Source organism: Tympanuchus pallidicinctus, unplaced genomic scaffold, assembly GCF_026119805.1.
Source record: "Tympanuchus pallidicinctus isolate F22 unplaced genomic scaffold, pur_lepc_1.0 scaffold1, whole genome shotgun sequence".
Lineage (NCBI taxonomy): Eukaryota > Metazoa > Chordata > Aves > Galliformes > Phasianidae > Tympanuchus > Tympanuchus pallidicinctus.
The window spans coordinates 31,564,028-31,579,793 of NW_026294618.1; the positions used below are offsets into that span (position 1 = coordinate 31,564,028).

The 15,766-nt window shown below is 34.6% G+C and overlaps 1 protein-coding gene across 4 annotated transcripts in view; it reads left to right on the forward strand.

Moving 5' to 3' along the window:
- Positions 1–15,766, forward strand: part of BCKDHB (branched chain keto acid dehydrogenase E1 subunit beta) — a 104,065-nt gene that overhangs the window by 41,200 nt on the left and 47,099 nt on the right. For all 4 annotated transcript variants that reach the window (XM_052696612.1, XM_052696621.1, XM_052696630.1 and 1 more), the window contains exon 9: positions 13,852–13,938. In XM_052696612.1, the coding sequence (XP_052552572.1) occupies positions 13,852–13,938 (87 nt within the window). The remainder of the gene's footprint in view (positions 1–13,851; positions 13,939–15,766) is intronic.

Genomic DNA, 15,766 nt, shown 5'->3' on the forward strand with positions numbered 1-15,766 from the left:
TAATCAAACTTTCCAGATGAGAGAAACAGTAAGTGGCAATTTATAACCAATATAAATACAGTATAAGTAAGTTATAATTCTGAATTGATTACAGTATAAATAATGCTCTTGCTGTTTGCATTATGATTTCTACATCCAACTTAAAAAAAAAAAAAAGCAACAGCTATTTTTAGTAAAAGTTACATGGTCTGCAAATGACAAAACTGTAAAACCACTCTTTTTACATGTGGTCAGAGATTACCACAGAGTACCAGTCTATACTGTATTATTATCTCCAACATTTGTGGTGCACTTACTGACATGTTACCTATATTCTAAAGTTCCCCATAGTGCTGTGTTTGGAAGATTTACAGAAAAAGGGCTTATAAATGGCTTTACTGAAAATTTGAAGTTACTTTGAATTTAAAGAGTAAGTGACTTTCTATTTCCCACTTGCCAATAAACTGATTCATTATTTTAGCACTGAAAGCCAAAGATTGGGATATTATTTTTTTTTAATTCTTTTTTTTTTAAAAAAAGATTCCTCTTTAATAAATAACAATAAATGTAGAAGGTGAGATTCTCATCTGCTCCTCCCTGCAGGGAAAATAGAGGTAGAGTTGAGAAGTCTAGTAAATAAATAAAGAAATCAGTTGGGCAGTCCTGACTTTTAACTTTCTTTTTGTAAGTGTTGAGTTGTCTGCAATATGATGGCGACAAATGTTGGTCTTTAAGAAAAATTAATTTCTAGTTACCTACTTCAATGTTTTGTTGACATTAAGAGTGTTTTGTTTTTCTATAAAAGAAAACAAATCCATCAGAGTAATACATCTAGTGTAAACTGTCCTTTCTGCTGAAAGGTCTTAGGGGTTTGAGTTGAAAGGAACCTTAAAGATGAAAATATATATTGAAGTTGTTAATATATATGAAGAGAATATAGAAGTCCAGATTTAAAATGGATCATTGTGGTTGATAAAGCTTTTTTGTAGTTAAACTTTAAAGATCTTGTTTGCTTTACCTAATTACATTTGTTTACAGTACTAAAATGTTGAAATTTAGAGATTTTATCAAGGCAATTATTTGGTAACTGAAATTAAACTCAGAAAAGTAATTGCAACGATAATACATGGAATATTTTCATTTCAGACACTGACTTATTTTCATGTGGAAATTTACTTTTTACATAAGATAAATTTACCTGTGTGCTGTATTTTTGTTTGTTTGATCATTGTTCCTTGTTTAAAAATATATCTTTCCTTAAAGCATCAGTGCTAAGTAGCTTACTGACTTGTATTTTTAATGCACTATAATAAAATACCAAGAGATATTTTCTTCAGTGAGGCAGAAGTTGAAGGCAAGACTCACATTTCCTCTCCCTCCCGTATTTATTACTTTCATCTTTACTTCATTACCTAAATTTATTCCAGAAGCAACGTGATTGAGCAAACCATTTACTCAACAAAGCACCAAGTGTGATAATTGCTGTTGTGGGGAAGTGTTGAAGCTTTCGCAGTATGCATTCTTTAAATGAAGAAAAACTCTGAACAATCTAAATTTATGTATGTTGAGAGACTCAAAGCTTTTATAAATTATTATTGTTAGAAATGAAAGGATATAGAGGAGAGGGGATGGTTTTGCATCAGTCAAGTGCCTTAGTGAGAAGTCCTTATGCTACACGCTAAGTATATTTGGCAAGTCATTTAATTGTGCTGTGGTTTTACTTTTTGTAAAATATCTATTCATCTGTCCTTTTTTGTGTGTCATTAAGGCAAATGCAAGTTCCTGTCCTTGTGCTTTAAGTAGCTTTTAAAGATTTAGATCTTTAAAACTTTTTCAAGGCATTACAATATAACCACTTAGTGCCTCAAACCTCTTTTTCTGGATGCTGCATGCTAGCTGTTTAATGTCTACTTAACTGATTTCTCTGTGAAAAAAAAAAAAAAGGTGTCAACAAAGGCTAAGCAGCTGTATCTAAAATTGATATTGTATACAGAGACTATACCTGAGAAATATAGAAACTCGTGATATGCTTGCATATCAAAAACTTTCTGCAATATTAGAGCTTCAAAGAACAAAGATGTTGTTATTGAGCAGAAGTTAAATGAGCTTCTGTGAAGCTCATTGGGATTTTGGAACATTTTGCCATTCTGTGAAGCTCATTTGGGATTTTGGAACATTTGTGCCATTTTTAAGAAAGTCTTTGCTTATTGACACTGTAAGAAAGTGCAAGCATTTGGAGCAGGAATATGGAGAGAACATCTACAATGCTGCTAATTATTACTCTCCAAGAAGGAATCCTGCTTGCTTGGAAGCATGTAAGTAAAAGAGTCTTGGTGAAATTTAATGAGAGCTTTATGGTGTGCCACTGTCTGTAGTAATGAACTGACATAACAGTCTATATTGTTTTGTTCAATTGACAAGTTTGATTGTTCTGTTTCTTCCATTGACACAACTCATCGGTATTCCTAGGGATCTTGTACTTAATGTTTTCTCTCTGGTTCTTCCACCGACAGATGTTGAGTATGAGGAGTGCTCTGCAGGCATTGCAGATTACAATGATGCAGAATTGATTTCTGTCTTGGCATGTATATTATTCAAGAGCATTACATCAGGAAATCAAAACTTCAGTCAGTAAAAGCTCATTAGTGCTTGTATGGGTTCCTAAGCCAAGCTCTTGTTTTTTTGTCTGAACCTTATCTACCACATAATGCAAATGCTGCCTTAGTGAGTTGGGAGAAAACTCTTGGTGTGACAGTTAGCCTGAGATTATCACACTTTAGTGTTTAGATTAACACTGTCTCAGATATGTCAACTATATGTAGTAAGAAGAACAAGGGAACAAATACTCCATTATTTGGCAATATTCTCAATGCCAAAGTGAATTTACAAGCTTTGATTAGTTATTCTCTCATTGCAAAGATGACAGCTATCTTCTAGTTTGGTAAACGTGTAAAGGTTTCATCAGGCCTTCTGGGCTCTTGCTCTAAGTAATAATGCTAATATCTGTGTATTGTGTTGAATTTTGTTGAGAGAAACTGAAGAGTTGGCTCTTTGAGGATTTATACACTCATTTATAAAATAATGATTTGTAATTTGTTCATGCTGCAGACTCATTTTGATGCTATGGTGATCTGTACAATGGAAACGTGTAACAGGCTGTTTTTCCTGTTGTCACTTTCCTGAATTTTAGGCTTATCAGGACAAGGTGTTTATAATGACTGGCTTGGTCTGTAGGTAGACTTCATAGTTGCTGATGTTGTTTTACCTTTATTGAAAGTGTTGTGGCTGCAGTCACTCCTCTAGAAGAGAAAGATAAAATCCAAATTACTAGATTTAGCAAGACACATCAAGAAGATCAATCTAAAGCTATTGTAATAAAAGCATCAGAGTTGTTTTCAAATAGAAGTCAACTATTGTTTTGCATTTCATGTTGTTTTAATGGAAATTTGAATAAAAAAGTTACAAGCCTATTACTGAACAATAATCACATATTAATTAAAAACAAACATGTTCTAGAATTGTTCAATGAAATGGAGACTTGGAAAAAAAAAAATCAGAGAATTCTGAGATAGTTCATGGGCTTTGAATTTGGCCTTACCATCTTTTCTCTTTCCATGCAATCCCATGACAGTATAAAAATGAATTTACTTTTTTCCTTTGGAGAACAGAATGAAAATGGATTATTGCATAAGTAATGAAAACTGCTTTCTTATAGAGTTACGTTTCATATTTCCTACCCTCCAACATTCTATATTACTCATTTACCTCAGTAGATTGTCTTTCTAAATGGCTGTCTGGACAAAAAGTAGCATTGAAAACAATTTGATGCTTATTGGTTGTTGGAAGAGCTGTGGGAAAAATAGTACCCAGAGCATCTTTTATTTTAGTATAGTGAATTAGAAGGGCTACTTATCTCATTTACCCAGACAGACTGCATTTTACCAAACTTGCAGGAACTTTAAGGCTTTATCCTTAATCTTTAAGACTTGCATTTGGCTGCAATGTGGTTATCAGGAGACTGACAAACAGAAGAAAATCAAACCAGCTCACAGAACCATCATTTCCTTGGCTAACAGGCTGAAAATGAATATAACTATACTTTGAAAATGACTATTCATTTTTCCATTAGTTGAACTAGGTCAGAGTTTGTGACTGATAAAGAAAGGAGACTGATGAAATGAGGGTTGCTTAGACAGCTTTGATTGAGAGGGCACAATGAACAGAAAAGATAACGGGGAAAAAGAAGAACACTGCAAGAATAAAAAGGGAAAAGGAGTGTGTTGTTGCTTTAGAAAAATAAATTTAAAGAGGAGGTAATACAGGAAAAAAAATATTCAGAAGAATATTATCAACAGTAATAGTGATTTTTAAAAACAGTTTTGCAAGGTATTTGGCACAACATTGTTAGACGGTGTGTCTTTCAAATAGTAATCACATCTATTAGACTAGACTCTTTTTACTTTTTAAAGGGGTCAAAGATAGTGCAGGTGAATTTTCAGACATCTACTTGCCATCTTGGTCTACTTAACATTTTTTGTATATTATTTAGTGATTACTTAGCTCAGATTTTTCCATTTTATTACCTCATGCTTCCCATGTAGTCCATATTAGTAATTCAGATGCTAAATCCAATGATTCCTAGCTGTGAGTGGGTTCAGCAGCTGCCATGAAACAGATTGGTTTGCCCTGTGATGAGTTGTGTGAATTTATGTGAATCAGAACTGGGTTAATTTCAGGAATTGAGATGAGGCAGGTGCTGGAGCTTCTGTTTCTCATGGAATTTTACATTTTTAGAATTGTAACGTAGCTTTCCAGAATGGTTATTCACATTGTAAAATGCACTACCTTTCAGACTTAGTATACAGGCTGTGGTCTTATGTGATTCTTTTTTTATTACTTGAAAGTCACTGCTGCTGATCTGTCTGAGGAATATCAGTGATTTTTTGTTTTGTTTTATTTTTTGTTTTATTTTTTGTTTTTTCACAACACTTGGAAGACGTCTTCACAGATGTTTATTGCTGGCTAGAAATGTGCTGTTTTGTTTTTCTGCATCGAAGATGTTTTGTGAAGGTATGGCAACTACAGAACTCTGGCTCAGGACTGGCTTCATTATTTCAGCCAAACTCTGGATCTAAGGAAGTTCGAATACCTAGAACAACCTTTTAAAAATATCATTAGTCTTGGGATGAGAAACATCATTTCAACTTTCAGTTATTTATTCCAGTTATTCCAGCTATTCATTCCATCACAGGAGTAATTGATAAGATGTGTGGGTTGTTTGCAACAATCTTAGGAGCCTTTGTTAGACAGATTGTGTGGGTGGGAATCAAGAACTTGCACAGAGTCTGCTTCCTTGATGAAGAAGAGTCATTTTCATGGGATGCCAAGTTTCTGGTGAAAAGCAATGCAGTGTTTCTTGTTCTGTTTTTTGATTGGAAAAAAAAAAAAGACCTCCCTTTGCCTAGTTCTGAATCTTCACACTTGATTAGTTGGGTTATATATATTAGTATGTTCTAACTGGCATGATTAGCTTAAAGATACACTTTATTGTATTTCAGATGGTATTCATGCCCATCTTATCACCTGACATTGTTTTCTTTTTGTTTTCATATGTTGGTGTGGTGATTGGTCATATCATCTCAATATAATAGTTTGAGGATGCCTGGAATGCCTGTCTCCTGGCAATATCAGGCTGCATTCAGTGATTAACAGTGGCACAGGGCTGTTCTCAGTTCCTTCCTCTCCTACACTTTTGTTTCTTGCTAACATTCTGTGCTTTTAAGGACCATATTCTGTTTTTTTTGTTTGGTTGGTTTTTTTTTTTCCTGTTGCAAATCAGGATCCATATCCATTCATCTTCACATTCTTTTCAGTCTGGGAAGCTAATGGACTGCTTCCCCTTAACGTATAAATTGCCTGTTGGAGCCACTGTCCTTGCTGTATAAATTTCTTACTGTGTTTCGTTCCATTCTGGGGTGGCTGGCAGTGTCTCTGAGCTCTGCCTGTCCTGGCTGATGACAGCAGCAGTTGCTGTGGTACCTGCAGCATGTGGTTACCAGCCCCCTGGGTTGGAAAGCTGCTGAATGAACCACATAAGCAGGTGGTAATGGATTAAAAGCCTCTGTGTTGTTTAAGTATTAGCAGGAAGAGAAGGATTTCTACTCTGCTGTTGTGGATCATTTAAAATGACTGATAATGTTTTAGCAATCTGTTTAAAGTTAAAAAAAAAAAAAAAAAAAAAGAAATCGGATTTTCTTTTGTGCTCACTGGCTGTTAATCTGCATACTCACCTATTACAGAATTTTGTGGTTTTTCTTTTTTTCATTTTATTGTTTGAAAAGACTTAAAAATTTCTCTCCAATCACCTTTCTTAATGATGAAATATGAATTTCATTTTTTCTTTTCCAAGTAGTTTTATCATTTGATCTACCAGCATTGCTACCTGTGCTCAGCTAGAATTCTCTGCTTTATTATTCTGCTACATGCTTACACCAGCCTTACAAATCTTAACCACTTGCACGTATGCTCAACTGTCTCATTACCAACAGTTAAGAAATCTTATTCATACTTTGAGCTGCTGTATTTGACAAAATAGTATTTTTTCACATAATATATTTGTCTTTGCATCTTCAGGTTTACTGATAAATGATTTTCAATTAACTTTGTAATGTAATATAGATATCTTAATGTAGTAGATCTTATTTTGATCTCTGGAAATTTAGTACCATTCAAAACTGGACCATTTGTTATTTTCTTTTAGATTAATAGGGGAAATTTAGATCAGATGTTAGGAAGAAAAATCTTTACTCAGAGCGCAGTGAAGCACTGGCACAGCTGTCCAGAGAAACTGTGGATGCCCCATCCCTGGAGACATTCAATACCAGGTTGGATAGGGCCCTGAAAAGCCTGATCTCATGGGACTGTAACTAAATGATCTCTAATGTCCCTTCCAACACAAGGCATTCTGTCATTCTCTGAGTTTCCTGTCATTTAATGATAATAGTTATTTTTGGAGCTATTAAAAAAATGTATACAATTTTTAGCTTTAAATACTTCTGGGAGCAGGTAGTTCATTAGAGCAGCTTGTAGCTATGATTTACAAACTGAATTGTGACCATCAGTAAGTCAGAGGGCTCTTATACGTCCAGGTTTCCCAGGGCACTTTCTATTCCCTTTCATTCCTTCTTTAGGTATGGCTTTGGGAATTGGGAACATAACTACTGCGTTTGTTAAGATTGTTAATATGTCACATACAGTGACAGTTCCTTGAATCAGGGATGCACTGGTCTTAGTGTCATGCTACCAATCCGCACATGCATAATAAATGTAATCCACAGTGATTCATCTGGCAGGTTATGTGGCACGTTTCTCTCTGGGAAATGCTAAATAGAAATCTGAGATCTTATTTCTATGCCTATGATGCTTACGATATACAGCACCACAAATACAGCTATGCAATTTCATTTGTTATTGAAACATAGAAAGGAAAGTAGAACTAATTGGATCTGGGGAATGTGGCCTCCCTCAGGTTTTCTAGACACATATTCATTAAAGCTGGTCTAAAATGGAAAAATATTTTTCAAGGCATTTATGGAAACTTTTTCACAGATTTATTAATTTATTTTAAGCTTCCATGTGCTGACTAGTTTTCAGTAAAGGCATATCTATTAATGGGATTTTTATGTTGGTTTTATCATAGTTTGCATACATGTTCATCAACAATAGAATATTTTGATACTTTTGCCAGCTTCATTGAAAACTATTTTGGAAAGCTAATTTGCTAATTATGCAGGAATTCTTTATAGTTTGTGAGGAGTAAGATCAAAAGTATGCAGAACTTCAAAGGGGAAGGTGACCTCCAAAATAATTTCTCTAAGAGATGGAAGATTTTCTTTTCACAGGAATAGGCAACATGCCAGTGTGTTGCAATAACAGACATTTATAACATAATTCTAGCTTTAATAATTTCTCTAAGGGCAATTGCCATGTAAAGAAAGCAGCTGACTGCAGTGAAAATAGTGCTGTTACCATGTATAGGGGTAATAGTGTTGGCTATCAAACTCATTTTGATTTAAGTCTGCTTTCCCATAAGTAAGGGCCCAGAACATTGCTGGTAATGTCAGCACTTAGGTTTCAAAGCATTTGGAAACGCCAGATGTGTATTATTTTATTCTGTCATAAGAACCTGTGAAAGAGGAGAAAGTAATCAAAATGACAAATTGGGAACTGAGCAGAAAAATGATTATGGAAACTCTTGGATAAAGAGTGCAGTGAGGGAGATTGAAAATAATTCACAAAGCTGCTTCACTGCAAAAACATTGGGCAACTGTTCAGTAAAGCTTCAGCTGCAACCTAAAAGTCCGAGTCTGGCAAAGGCACAGAGGGTGGTTGGGGAATCGCACTGCCATCTCTGGCAAAACCTCACTTGTCATTGCTGTGTCCTACACCAATGTGAAACAGATCTGACAAGCAAATTGGGGTGAAAAAGCTGTATTCGATATTAGTTGTTTTGGAGTTAATTTAGTAGTTGAAAGCCTTGAACTCTTAAAAGCCCTCTTCTCCATTGAAAGCCCTATCCTCCATTGTCCAAGTACAGCACAGGTAACAGTGGAGTGGCAGCTCATGCATGGCTTTTGCTGACGGCCTCGGTGGAGGAAGCGCTGCTGAAGTGTGCTGGAAGCTTCTGAAGGAGGTGATCTGGATCTGCCCTATCTCTGTGCCAGTGCTTGCTATATCTGCTGACTGTACAATGCTGCAGGGTAAAGGAGATTATCTCCTGAAACTGGCTTGCTTCACGGCCCTATAGGTGCTTCAGGAAATGCTAGGGTAGAACGCCGAGTAGAAGACCGCCCATCTGAGTGCAGCCAGGCTTACATCAGCTTGGCTGTGAAAATGTGGAATGGCTGAGGCCCCTGCTCTCTGAATAACCAGATGCTGCTTCTCACTTTCTTCAGTGAACTGCTACTAAAGCTAATAAGCGAAAGCTCCCAGTTCCATTTAATTTAAGATAGGAAATGGCTACAGATACGCTTAGCACCTTCAGAAGTATGTCTTTTTATTTTAGAGATCAGCCAGCAACAACTTATGATTATAGATGTAAAGAAGAAGCATTTTGTATCAGTGTCAGTCTCCAAAGCCACATAATATTCTTTGGAGATGTGTTTTTTTAAAATCCTTTACATGAGCTGCAATTAAAATATTTGGATCTCCTGCTGAGGTAGGACTAAGGGTAATGGCTGGGTTTTTTGAAAGATAGAGATCTGCTGGGGAAATTGAGTCAGGCCTTCCTGTGAATACAAAAAGTGTCTGGGTTTAAGGGGACAAAATACTTCATTCCTAGAAAAATCATCTATTTCTCTAGCTAATCTAAATGAAAAAAAAACAAAACAAAACAAAAAACCAAACCAGCACTCCAAGTGCCTGCCTCTTTAAAAGGTGACAAAATTCTATAGTAGTTAATTTATTACATTGTGCCAATTTAACCACTGCTTTCTTCAGCAATTTTTGTCCTTTTTAATGCCATTGTTATTTTGGATTCAGTTTGAAGAGTGAGGACCCCATTAGTCATGTCTACTGTGCTGCAGACAGAGCTGCTAGTGGCAGTCTGATAAAATATTTGGACTGCACATGTTGGGTTTTGGTTACCTTAGAGACTGAATGCTTGACTCATGATGTGACAGGCAGTAACATTTTGTAGTTTAATTTTAAAATGAAATTAATACTTTATAGAAGAACATTGATATCTGCAAACAATATTAACAATTCATGTCGTCTGTGTTCTACAGCCTGCTATTAGTTTGAAAGTTTTCCCTTTAACTTCTTAGCTACCTTGCTTCTAGGAAATAGGATTAAAATTCCGTATGAAAATGTAGAAAATGTAGAAATTATTTAACTTAGCCATTCCAGAACATAATCAATGCAGGAAAAAGGAAAAGCTTTATTTTTATTTTTTTATTTTTTAATAAAAATCATAGATTACAGCTTTCTTCTAAACTATATAGTTGAAAAAAGTTTTTACATGGCAATGTAAGAAAAAATTACATCTGTTGCAGTTATTACTATGTAGCACTATCATCTTTGATAGAGAAAACAATGTCATAATAAAAATGAAGAAGGCATACAGAAACCCATATTGTTTGTTGTACCTTTCAACCAGTAGTTTATTAATTACTGATATCTTATGGAACTTCTTCATTTAAAGCAAACTAAGAAGACAAAACAAAACAAAAAATAAAACCAACAAGCTAAACAAAAAAACCACCCCTCCCAACCAAATCATGTACTAAATAAATTAAAAGGAATGATCTATAAAATTATGAATAAATTAGCTATGAATAAAGCAAGTAGGGAAAACTAACTTAAAAATGTATGATCAACAGTTAAAAGTTGAGATCTTTAATAGGTGCTCAAAAACAATTTATTTAGTTGAGAAGTAAGGCGTTAGTAGTGCCCTGACTGAACGCTGCCTTTCCCTGACATACAGTTTAATCAAAGAGAATAGCAAAGTCACTGAGTACTTGCAGAGTGGACTGTGTAACCTGTTCAAAATTTCTATCAGAGATATGCAAAACATTTTAAACACTTTAAAACTATTACTGATTAAAAGAAAAAAAGAAAAAAAAAGAATGTAGAGCTAGGAAACAGTCGGAGGAATAGAAACTCAGTTACCAGTGAAGAGTTGTGTTTACTGACAGAGCTGAATGCAGACATACATTATATTTTCAACATATTCCAGTATTATTTTACATCTTGAAATAATGAGTGCAGACTATATTCCATCCTTCTTGCAGCCAGCAATCCTTTGTTAAAGAGAAACAAGCAAAAAAAAAATCCCACCACCAACAAAAAACAAAGCATAACAAAAAAAGCAAAACCAAAAACAACTAAAAAATAGCACAACTCCCAAAAACCCCACCTCTTTCCCAGAAACAGGGAATCACAGTCAGTTGAATCTGGATTTGTGCAGTTGTGCTTTGACCCAAAGACCTTCTGCATCCAAGAACTACAGGACCAATGTTACATTTATCTCTGCATTTGGCAGTGTTTTGAAAAAGGATGGAATGCTGATTCTAGATGGGTGTAGGACACTGTAAACTGGAGCTGATTCAGGAAAGGATTGTAAGAATGATGAAGTGATGAATTGGAAATGTGCTGCATGATGAAAGATTTAAACTTCTGTCTGTTTGTTCAGCAAAAGGGTGGTCAGGAGATGATTTGATCCCAGTCTGAACATATTCATGTGGGGAGCGGAGATCTGATAACAGATAACTTCTCAATCTAGGAAACAGAAGAAAAATAAGAACCTGCAGCTTTAAGTTAAGTCAACCAAATTAGTTTAGAAATATAGTGCAAAATTTTAGCGATGAGAGCCGCTGGAACAACTTAGCAATAGCTGTGATGCATTTGCAAACACTGAAAATGCCATAATTAACATTGCATGTCTTTCTGAAAGACACTGTAGTTTCGGAACAAGTGCTAAACTTCCTGCAAAAATTAATACAGTAGAGCCCTTAAGATTCATGAATTGCAGTACTTGCATCCTTCTTTAAAATTCAGGGCAGTATTTGTGGTCAGTACTGTGCTCATTTTGTTTCTTTTTTAATATTTAGAAGAATTTTTAAGATATTTCTGCATGGCACAATATGGTGCAGATATCCATGCCTGCCAGGAACAAGCTGAGTTGGGTACCAAGTGCACTCATGCCTTGCTAGCCTGGTTGCCATCTGGGTACTTTTTAGTTGGGCTGAGAAGTTTGGTGATCATGTCTATGTGTTCACTGTTAGCAAATTAACAAAGGCAACAAATATTTGAAGCCCTTGGGAAAATATGTAAAAATATAGTTCTTTTCAAAGGAGAAGGGGATTTTAAAAAATGTGCTGTTGTTTGTTTTCAGAAGTTCTATTTGAGAGCAGACTCTTTCATGAGAGAAAAGTTGTTAATAAAAGAGACCGTACTGAACCCAGAATGTAAAAATAGTTGAAGGCTGAGAAATTCCCTGTTCTTATCCTTTTCTAAACATCCAATGATCTCAGTTTTGGACTCGTGATAATAAACTGCTGGAATATTGGTTTGGTCCCATGCAGATTTTCTTACATGTTTTCCAACAGTGTCTATGTTTCACATTAATATGTTCTGAAAGATGAAACCTGTAATTTTAATAATAGCTTGTAATGTTTCAAGCTGTGTATTTCTCATAAAAAATATATGCAGAAGAATAAATACCACTGTTTAAAATAAGAGGATTCTCCAAAAAAGACACTATCTTAAATTGACTAATCCTATCAGTTTTATCATGTAAGATTTAATCTGGAGAGTAAATTTTGTTTGTTGAGCTGTTGTTTTGGTATATTTGGCAGATTTGTAGTGCAGTTAATATCTTTGGTCTTTAGATATGAGTTTCCAGTGCAGGTCTCAGAAATACAAGAAAACAGCTTACCAAGCTATAGATTTCTTTCCAGCTATTGAGCTGCCTTTTCCTGTCTTTCTTCGATCTGAATCTAGTGGAGGTTTCAGACACAGTGCATTATACATTTTGGATTGCATATGGCCTGTCACCTGCTGGCAGCTCTGCGGAAGAGCTACCTAGGGCCAGTCTGGCATATTAGGAAAGTGAAAGGGTTTGGAAAGTACTGTCATCAGAATGAAAATTGTGTTACTAAGATACAGCATTTATGTATTCTATTGAATATCCTATTAAATTCTGGAATATGTAATAGAATAGAATGTATTCTGAATATTCTGTTTGTGGGGCATGGAGGTACCCCACAGGACAATGTACTGGTGTAGACTGAAGATCACCGCATTAAGAAAGATTGACCTGATAGCTAGCACTGTCCTGGGCTTTCCCACTTAATGACTAATGATACACCGACAGTACACTGGATAATTATCTTTACAATCTCACTGTAACTGACACTGAAATAATTATAAACACGATCTTCTGATGACTTTTTTCCCTAACCTGCCTCTCCAGAATCTCTTAGATTTTTTTTATGCACCTTGTAAATGGTAAAGCGTTTATTATGAAAAATGAGGCTTGCTGCTGTATTTCTAATATTTTTTTGAACCCTAGGCATTTTACCTATTTATGTAGTTGCAATAAACTTCAAGATATTTGAGTGTATTGAAGTTTTATACTCTAATCAGATTAAAGTGTTCTGCTTTAATTGTTATGTTTCAGCATAAATACAATTTCTTTTTGATTAAAAGTAGTTTATGTCACATTCTGTATATATTGTACTATGTAGCTGTTTCTGAAATGAGTCACACAAAAACTGCACACACATTGAGATTTGAAAGTAAAAAATGTTGCTTGTAATTGCCAAGTAAAACTTGAATAAGAAGCGCCGCACGATTGTTTTCTTGCTAAACATATACATTTATATATATATTTAATAACTGTGCTTATTGAATAGTTGTGATTTATGGGTTTAGATTGGCTCTGATGAGGCAGATTTATATATCACTGAAGGATTTCTTTGCATGTAAGCTTCTCAGTGTTTTCAGAATCCGAGCTGAGCTCTATCTGAATCCGAGCTCTAACTGAAATCTTATTTTCCTGTTACAGTTTACGTTGATAGGATAAATTCAATGGAAACTGTTCTTCATATTTGTTTTAAATAGGATAGATGCTATTACCACTTCTGTAGTGAATGACAATACTGTAATAAATGTAAAAATGTGTCTATTAGTTATTTAGTTTAGATCTTTGGGGTGATATACTGTTTTATTGAAATTGCAAGAGAGAAAAAGTAGCTACATCCAAATACTGCTAATTATATCACACAATTCGTATATTTAACACACAACACATGAAAGAAATCACTAGAGCTGTAATTTGATTGCATTTTGGGGTTTGTTTTTCCTTTTCAGTCAGTAGTGAAGACCGGGCGGTTGCTGATCAGCCATGAGGCTCCCTTAACAGGAGGATTTGCGTCTGAAATCAGTTCCACAGTTCAGGTAAACAGATTAATTTCTTTATTAAGTGTCTGAATATGTTCACCTATACATGTGTTACTACATTAAAAATTGAGGTTTTCATATTTTTTAAATTAGTTTCTGTAATATTGTAATTTCAGTTTTGTTGTTGCTTGCATTACTTTATCTAGAAGATGATAAGCCATATAGTTACCATGCATTGTGCTTTGCAGCTGCTAAACTAGAAAACTTAACTTTCAGTGAATAGCAGGGAATATGTACTGTCGGATGCAAAGGAAAAATATTTTCTATGATATACTTTTAATGTGTTTTTCTCTCTTTTCTCATGTCCTGTCCTTATAACTTCTTAAAATTCTTTCTAGGAATGTGGAAATTAGAAACAGAAAAAGTGTCAAAATCCAGTAAAGTACAGTATGGTGTTAAATGTAGTGTTTAGAGACCTTATTGGGAATGCAGTCTACAAAAGTGGTTCCGGTAGAGATTTGGTGATTTCCATACATCTGTTGAGCTTGTCTGCACAGAATGGCTTTGAAAGTTTGAGGTATGCATCAGTATCAACTGTCTAGAGCACCAGGCTTTAACAGAAGTCGTTTTGAGTTTTCTACCATGTTATATATCTGAAATTTCGTGTAGGTTTTCCCATTAACTAAATTTCCTTCCCGTGTGTGTCAGTGATACAGGTTTCTAGAAAAACCTAAACGAATTGTGTCCATCGCTGTTAGATTACTATTTTCTGATTACTCTGTTCTCAGAGGAGTAAAATCACAGTGATTAGAGAGAAAGGTGATTCTAAAGTTCACACAAATAATAATCCATATGGACAGTAGTTGAAGCTTAGGAATTAGCTTTTTTTTCTTTCCCTTTTCCCCTTTCACAGAAAAGACTCGAGTTAATTGGTCTCAAAATGTAACAGGTGTCAGAAAATTTAAATTTCTTACGATATGTGAAACAATTTTTTTTTTAAAGAGTAATTTTATTAATTTTAACATTACTGTGAAGGTAATTCACTTTTCTTCTTCTATGAAAATTTTCTTTCCAAGAGCAATTAAATATTTATAATCTTTCAAAATAGTTAGTATTTGACCACTGTTCCATCTCCCTTTTATAGGTGACCTTGCTGGTTAAAACAGGACTAGTAGAGTCATAAAGCAATGCCAACCATGAGTCTTGAAAGTGGTGATTTCTCTTACATTGATATGAAACAAAATCAATGGAGCATGTTTTTTAGTGTCTTATGTGTTATTATCAACAGTTCTGGAGAAAATCATTTTAATTCAGGCAGAAATCTCATAACTTAGTAGAATAGAAGAGGAAAGCATGTGTGTGGGAGAGGAAAAAGAAGTTGAGATGAAAACTAAATATTACTGGAAGATTAATTGCCTGGGATAGTCAATGTACTGCTGGAACTACAAAATGAGTATTTTATCTCCTCAGTTCTCCACTAAGAGAGATACTCACATAATTGATCCACCTAGGGTTGTTTTTCATGCAACGGACATATCTTGACAACTATGACTTTCTTAGAAAATGAAGTTCTAAATCCTTAATACATTGCTGTTTCTTTTGGTCCATACTGAAAGCGTATATTATTTTAATGATAGTAACTAATAATCTTACATTCATGTTTTCTAGAAAGTGAAGATTTTCTTCTTGAGAAATATTAGTTAATTTATCACACATACTACTTCAGAATAAGTAGAAATATAACTTTATATTGAGTTTATCTGTAGCGAGTTTCTTTTATACAAATTGGCTGACTTGAATCTGTCATACAACTCTGTTATCATTACTCTTTGTACCCATTCTTGAAGATTTTAATATCCTGTCCACAATTTTTGATAACTGTTAA